Genomic DNA, 8,628 nt, shown 5'->3' on the forward strand with positions numbered 1-8,628 from the left:
GAATTGCCAAAATGGCACTAGGCTGATTTGGAAAGACACAGAGGAGAGGAATTGTTGAATAAAGTCATTATTTTTGTTTTCTTCGTGTACAAAAAGTTTTCTCATCGCTTCAAAACGTTACAGTTGAATCACTGATGGCAGGAGGACTATTCTGACGATGCTTTTCATACTTTCCTGGACATTGATGCTTATTTATCTTTTGGATGAGACGTTAAACGGAGGTCCTGACTCCATTTAAAAAAATCCTAGGATGTCTTTCGAAAAAGAGTAGGGGTGTAACCCGGCATCCTGGCCAAATTCGCCCATTGGCCTCTGACCATCATGACCTCCTAACCATCCCCATATCTGCTGATTGACTTCATCAATCGTCTCCTCTCCACCAATAAGCTGGTGTGTGGTGGGCATTCTGACACAATATGGCTGCCGTCGCATCATCCAGGTGGATGCTCTACACTGGTGGTGGCTGAGGAGAATCTCCCCTTCTATGTAAAGCCCTTTAAATGCCCAGAAAAGCGCTATATATATATATATATATATATATATATATATATAGGGAATTATTGTTATTTTAAAACCGATAATTGCAATTATACTGTACACTGATCACATAAATGCCCGCCAAAAAACACCAGCATTCAATGTTCACTGGTGGGATTAAAACCAACTTTGTAGGTGTTTGATGGATAAATATGAATTTGCGTTTAGCTAAATTGCTAGTTGAGACAAACAGCGTTGCCCTTTCTTTACCTCCTTGCTACAACATACAATTAACGCTAGAAACAATTCATGGAAAATACATCATCAAAGACTAAACCATACTTACAGGTTGTGGCCCATAATCCACAGCTTCTGTTTTTATGGTTGGAACAGCTCCATCGTTGAGGAGAAGCTTTTGGACGAATCTGGCATTGAACTTTCTTAGATTGTGGAAGCTGTCCTCCGTGAAATGTCGAGCACAGAGAGCTATATTTGTGTTATAATGTTCTGGAACTGTGTTAAAAATAAATTTTAACCACTGGGATGTTTTCCTATTCTATGTAGTGTTAAATTTAAACCAGCTTGACCTATTCTAATACGCGAGACTAACATCTCTTCCCCTAAACTTCTTCCCTTCCTCATGTTAGTGGATACTTGATTTTGTACAGTATGTTGTACTAATGGTGTCCTGTGTCAGCTATGTACCAATATTCCTGCCATCTTTTGAGTGAATGTTCCTTTATGATGGTCTTGATCTCTGCCATATTTAATGGTATTTGTATATCTACTATTTGATGTTTTATAGAACATTTTGCTAGATTATCCACAATCCCATTTCCTTCCACCCCTACATGGGCAGGAACCCCAATAAAGAAGACATCCATCCCCTAATTATAGAGTGTGAGAAGCTCACAAGAAATTAAAGAAACACTAGGGCTATATATACACAGGGGGCTAACAAGCTTAACAAGACTCCCCTGGGGAGACTAATCAAGAGAAAACCAATGAACAAATAGACTACAAACTGAATACAGATACCACGGGAGACAGGAAGTGACATAAAAGTCCAAGACAAGGCACAGAGAATAATGCATTTCATAACCATTGATGTCATAACACATCTATTCCAGATTAATGTACTATAAATTATTAGGTCATAACACAATGCTATAAGCAGTATTTATGTTTACATTAGCATGACACAAGCCTGCAAAATCAAAACATTGTTTATTTGTCTTTTATTTGAATATACACAAATAAAGATACATGTACACACAAAGATATGTGAACTATATAAACTTAACCATTTATATAATGAAATTTATTTATGCAATTGTTTGTTTGTTTGTTTTTATTTTGAAAATAAATAAATGTAAACATACCCAGTATCAGAGTGCAAAACCCTGTTACTGAAAGTTAAAGGCGTTGGGTTAAAGTCTTCCTGGAAACAAAACAAAACAAAGAGCAGAACTGTGATAACGCCTTGAATGTGTAAAGTCACATGTGATGAGACAGCAACAGCTTCACAATACTTAGAAATCTGCAGAAAATAGGAAAGACACAAACAAGCAGACGGGTCCACAAGACTCGCCATCTCACAGCAAGAAAAAAAACAAAAACCAAAAAAACATGATGTTTGCAATTCATCCTGCAGCCATAAAGCATGGAAACACATGAGAAGCTGCAGTGACCGGAGATGTAGAGCAGTTACACCAACAGGTGTGTCACATGCTTCAAGCTGTCCAAAACAATTTCTGAATGCTTTGGTCTCTAGATAAAATTCAGTACATCTACTCAGTGTGTACAGTGTTTTTATTCTGCCAAACAATTGTACCATGTTGGTTTTGTTCCAAATATGAGTGTAAAAAACACAATCTCATGCAGGAGCACAGACACTGAGGGGTGTCCAAACTATTAATGAAGGGCCGCTGTCCTGCAGAGTTTAGCTCTAGCCCTAATTAAAGGGTTATTTGTTGAGGTTTGATGTTTTGCTTTGTTTTTGTATTGTTATAATTTATTGCTGATTAATGGTGTTATTTGTAGTTGTTGGGACTAAAGTCTCAAATCCAAAGAGATATTCTTTATAAAAGTTGAGACTTGTCCACGCCCCCCGAAATGGCTCGTTCTAACACTCCCCCACATCTCTACGTCAGTATCTGGGAAGATTTGCATAACGCCGCCCAGATCTTCATGCAAAGAAAGAAGGCGTACCTTTTATTCTCGTTGCAGTATTGTTGTTGCTGCTGCCTCCATGTTGTATAGACGCTGTGTGTTTCACTGTGAAAGAGAAACTACTTTGTTTGGCCTTCCAAAAGAGGACGATATCCGCTTCATCATACCTGGAGCTGATCTGTGCTGGTCGCTGAGGAAATGTATCAACTTTGCACTGTGAATTGCCGAATCGGCTTTCACTGTAGACAAAGCGGCATCCAACCTGGGGTCATCTCAAGCCCAAGGTATGCTCCTTCGTAGAATCCACCGGCCATGCCGTTCTCAAGCCGCCCGCATCTGCTCATTCAAGCCGGCCGTGGCTCACTCTGGGCCTCCGGTCTCTGCTCACTCAAGGCCACAGGGTGTGATGCTGTTTGGTTGAGAAAGCGAAACTACTTTGTTTTTGCCTTCCAAAAAAAACACGACTAAAAATCATGTTTATATCACGTTTATAATGGGTTTAATGTTTTTGTCTCATCGCTCCGGTCGGACAAGGTATCACAATATCTTAAGAGGTGTAACATTTTCGTCACACACTTGAGGCTTTCAGCCAATCACAACGAGCTGGATAGCTGGCCAATCAGAGCACACCTCGCTTTTCAGAGCGATGAGCCTTGTGAAAATCGATGCGTTTCAGAAAGCGGGGCATAGAGGAGAAACAATAATGTACAGTATGTGGAAAATAATGTGTTTTTTGAACCTTAAACTGCATAAACACATTTCATTACACCAAATACACAAAATAATGTTCTTTTTAGAAGCATCATATGATCCCTTTAATTGAGTTAACAAAACTTTATTTTAAATTCTATTAAGTGTACCTACTGTGATTTCACTGTAATTATACAGTACACTGCCAGTATATTACTGTTCTACTGTTATCCAGAAATGGTTTTACATGTCCATTTATAACCCTAGGATTTGTCCCTAGAATGAAATGGTCTGTTTTTACCTTATTTGGAAGGATCATAAACAATAATGTTGAGCTCTGCTCTGATTGGCTGCTTAACAGTGCGTCTCAATGTTGACCTTTGCTTTGATTGGCTGTTTCACAGTGCAACTCAATGTTGAGCTCTACTCTGATTGGCTGTTTCACGGTGTGGCTCAATGTTGAGCTCTGCTCTGATTGGCTGCTTCACGGTGTGGCTCAATGTAGAGCTCTGCTCTGATTGGCTGCTTATTGGCGGCTCAATGTTGAGCTCTGCTCTGATTGGCTGCTTCACGGTGTGGCTCAATGTTAACCTCTGCTCTGATTGGCTGCTTCACGGTGTGGCTCAATGTTAACCTCTGCTCTGATTGGCTGCTTCACGGTGCGGCTCAATGTTGAGCTCTGCTCTGATTGGCTGTTTCACGGTGCGGCTCAATGTTGAGCTCTGCTCTGATTGGCTGTTTCCCAGTGTGGCTCATTTCAATAGCTCACACAGCAGGAAGAAAACAGGCAAAATATATATTTGAATACTGTTTCTTGCAGTTATGTCATTGGGTAATTATACAGTATACAAAATGCGGGCATCAGGGAGCCGCTATTAACACACAGGCGCCTTTTACTTTCACTTTGGAGATTTGCGATCACATGTGCTCTGTGTAAACTATAGCGGCAGTGGGCCTACTTATTGCACATTTTACAAGATCAGATGCTTGTCAGTGGCGCTCAGGATCTGTAAATCATTCACCATCATCCTCAGTCATCTCTCCTTACTCTGTTTATGTGGTAAGTTAAATCTTATGTACTGTAATGTAACAGGCTACCACTAGCAAGCAGCTAACCATGTCTCTTTAGTGGCTTATGTTATTTTATTAGAACGCGCATTATTTGTTTTCCGTGCCTTCGGAATTCAGACACCAACCCATCCCTGCACATCACATCCCCTGCACAGCCTGAAACCAGGGCCAGACTGGGATGCAATTTCAGGGAGGGTGGTCTGAGACTAATTTTGGGGACGGGGAATATGAGGGTCATAAATTGTACCTTTTGGGGTACAACAGCTTGACAACGTAGCACTACTCTTAAAATTACATATTTGTACCTTTTTAACCCCTATAGGTACATATTAGTACCTTAAGAGTAGTAATTCGTACCCTTAGGGTACTAATTTGTAGGCCTACCTATTAAGGGGTAAAAAATGTACAAATATGTCCTTTTAAGAGTACTGCTCCAGTGACAAGCTGTTGTACCCCTAAAGGTGCAATTTTGGGCCTTTTTTCTGTATAAAGTCTATACATCCACAACAATTTCTGAAACCACAGAAAACCCTTTTAATTGTATGGCCATCACATAAAAAAGGTCTAAATCCTTAGTCGTGGGCTGTGGGAAATAATAAAACGTTCTCTCTTGCACTACACCTTCAGTTCCAATATATATCTACAATATATTGCAATGATTTCTGAAGGATCGTGTGACACTGAAGACCAGAGTAATGATGCTGAAAATTCAGCTTAGATGACAGAAATAAGTTACATTTTAAAATATATTAAAATAGAAAGCAGTAATTTTAAATAATAAAAATATTTCACAATATTGCTGTTTTTGCTGTATTTTGGATCAAATAAATGCAGGTGTGGTGAGCAGAAGAGACTTCTTTAAAACACATTAAAACTCTTACTGATCAAAATCTTTTGACTGGTATTGTATTAGAACACAATTTCTAAAGTGTCTAAATGTCAAAATTAGTACAACATATTTGTTAAAAAATTCTAATACTGAACACACTATTGAATTATTAGGCTGTGACTCATTGTTTTTGTGTTGCTGTCTGCTCAAGCTCCCTATCTCCCTGTACAATAAGTTCATGTGAATATCTGTCTCTGCTATTTTTTATTTTTATTTTTTTTCATCTAACTTTACAATCAATATTGATGTTCTTTAGCACAGTATTTTGAATGATGATAATAATGGGGTGCTACTATAACAGTTTAAAGGGATCATATGATGCGATTTCAAGTTTTCCTTTCTCTTTGGAATATTACAAGCTCTTGGTGAATAAAGAAGATCTGTGAAGTTGCAGACTAAAGTCTCAAATCCAAAGAGATATTTTTTATAAAACTTAAAAGAGTCAACCACACCCCCCTAAAATGCCTCATTTAAACATGCACCCACATGTCTACGTCATGATGTGGGAAGATTTGTATAACAGCGCCCAGATGTTCATGCAGAGAAAGAAGGAGTGACTTTTATTCTTGTTGTAGTGTTGTTGTTGCCGCCCCCATGTTGTGGAGACGCTGTGTGTTTTACTGTAAAAGTGAAACTACTTTGTTTGGCCTTCCAAAAGAGGATGATATCCGCTTTATCATTCCTAGAGCTGATCCGTGCTCAGAAACATAAGACATGCATCAGTGATTGGATATGAAGAGCAGTTACACCGACATATGACTTGTGTGCTTCAAGCTGCCAAAACACACCAAGAAAGCAGTTCTCAAAGCCAAGAAGCCCGCAGCCAAGAAACCTGCCACCGCTAAGAATCTCAAAACCACAGCAGCGAAGAAGCCCGCCGCTAAGAAATCTCGAAAGGCCAAGAAACCTGCTGCTAAAAAGGCTACGAAGAGCCACAAAAAGTAAACAAAGCAGCCAAACCCAAGACGACAAAACCCAAAGCCGCCAAACCTTAAAAGACAGCAGCCAAAAGGAGTCATTTTTCCCTTGTTTTATTTATATATATATATATATATATATATATATATATATATATATATATATATATATATATATATATATATTATATTTAAAAAAAAACTATTTATGAGCCACCCACTAATTTGTGATAAAGACATTATATCATCAGTCCATATCCAATGAAAGTATCATGTTGCCATGAGTACATTATATTACTATTATTATGAATAAATCAAACAATAAAATAAATAATATGCAAGGCAAGTTCATATAGCACAGTATAACTGTAATCTAAAGTGATCTGCATTAAAAAATAAGTCATAAAAATGTTCATATAAATAAAATATTTAAAAAAAAACTAATTTGAGAAACAATAATTAAAGAAAATGATCAATTAAAACAAAATAATCTAAGAAACATTGTCTACAACTACACTACTACTATGTGACACTTGTTTGAGGAAGGGGGTTGGGTTTGAAGTTCGGAGGGAAGATCACTGATTGGCTTGGAATGTATTCAGATTCCAGCCAATAGAAAACTGGCACGCTTTCTTTTAAAAGTAATTTCGCAGCTCTCCGAATTACTATTCATTATTTGAGCTGTGTTGGAAGAACTAACACTACAATGAGCGGAAGAGGCAAAACTGGTGGAAAAGCCCGCGCTAAGGCCAAGACTCGCTCCTCCAGAGCTGGGTTGCAGTTCCCCGTCGGTCGTGTTCACAGGCTTCTCCGCAAAGGTAACTATGCCGAGCGCGTCGGTGCCGGTGCTCCGGTGTATTTGGCTGCCGTACTCGAGTATCTTACCGCTGAGATCCTGGAGTTGGCTGGAAACGCCGCTCGGGACAATAAGAAGACCCGTATCATCCCCCGTCATTTGCAGCTGGCGGTGCGTAACGACGAGGAGCTGAACAAGCTTCTGGGCGGCGTGACCATCGCTCAGGGCGGCGTGCTGCCTAACATTCAGGCCGTGCTGCTGCCCAAGAAAACCGAGAAACCAGCCAAGACCAAGTAAACTGAAGTTTCTCTTCAACCAAAGGCTCTTTTAAGAGCCACCCATTTTCTCTGTGAGAGTGAATTCCTTCATCTGATCACGAAATTTATATGAAAATCTGTAAGATTATAAACGTTATAAATAACTTTACAGTAGCAAAGAGCACAGCATAAAATGATAAATACATGTGGAGAGTGGTTATTAACCTTTATTCTTCTCTTGAAATAATGTAATTAAAATAAGCATGGTCACAGCACACTATATTTTTTCCACTTTTGTGTTTGCTTTTCAGTGACGTACTAAAACCGTTCTAATGAAAATAACATGCCTCATTGTGTTTGTCTAGTAGTAGTGCACTTTTATTTATGTTGTAATTAATAATTGTTTAGTCACAATGTATTCTGAAGATATTCAGCTTTTTATTGCTGTAGTTGAAAAGATTTACAAGTACATAATGCATACAAACTAAATATTTGTTAAGAAATATCTGTATTTTACCTTTGATTTTAGTTCCGTAAGTCCAACTCTACTCGTTAATTAAAAATTAAAAGGACAATTATGGGTCTTTGTGCATAAATTTATTAATTGTTGGCCTGTTTTGTAGTTTTTTATGTAAACGGAGAAACAAAGGAAATTTGTGCGGGGAACCACAAACTGTCGCCACTTGTTTGAAAACATGAGACGCACAACCATTGGCCAGTTGTAATTTCGAAACGCCAGACAATAACCAATCGAATACCTGAAGCTACACCGTCCAATCAGCTTCTGGCATCCCTGGGCTTAAATAAGCCTGTAAGTCGCGCTTTCTACACTTAGATTCTTCTTTCGCGCTGTTTAATGTCGACAGGACTCTTTTTTTGAATAATGGCAAGAACTAAGCAAACTGCTCGTAAATCCACCGGAGGTAAAGCTCCGAGAAAGCAGCTGGCTACTAAAGCTGCTCGTAAAAGCGCTCCGGCTACCGGTGGCGTTAAGAAACCTCATCGTTACAGGCCCGGTACCGTAGCTTTGAGAGAGATTCGCCGATATCAGAAGTCCACTGAACTGCTGATTCGCAAACTGCCCTTCCAGCGTCTGGTGAGAGAAATCGCTCAAGATTTCAAGACGGATCTGCGCTTCCAGAGCTCAGCTGTCATGGCGCTGCAGGAGGCTAGCGAGGCTTATTTGGTGGGTTTGTTTGAAGACACCAACTTGTGCGCCATCCACGCCAAGAGAGTCACCATCATGCCCAAAGACATCCAGCTGGCGCGCCGCATCCGCGGAGAGCGTGCTTAAATCTAGTTACATCAGCCATACAAACCCCAAAGGCTCTTTTAAGAGCCACTTCGATGTTTCTCTGA

General features: G+C 39.4%; 1 protein-coding gene across 1 annotated transcript; it reads left to right on the plus strand.

The window, feature by feature from the left end:
• Positions 1-6,863: 6,863 nt before the first annotated feature.
• Positions 6,864-7,464, plus strand: LOC122145735 (histone H2A). The gene has a single exon (XM_042761293.1). The coding sequence runs from the start codon at positions 6,923-6,925 to the stop codon at positions 7,307-7,309; it is 387 nt and encodes a 128-aa protein (XP_042617227.1). The 5' UTR covers positions 6,864-6,922; the 3' UTR covers positions 7,310-7,464.
• The last annotated feature ends 1,164 nt before the right edge of the window (positions 7,465-8,628 follow it).

The sequence above is a fragment of the Cyprinus carpio genome, chromosome A7 (assembly GCF_018340385.1).
Source record: "Cyprinus carpio isolate SPL01 chromosome A7, ASM1834038v1, whole genome shotgun sequence".
Taxonomy (NCBI): domain Eukaryota; kingdom Metazoa; phylum Chordata; class Actinopteri; order Cypriniformes; family Cyprinidae; genus Cyprinus; species Cyprinus carpio.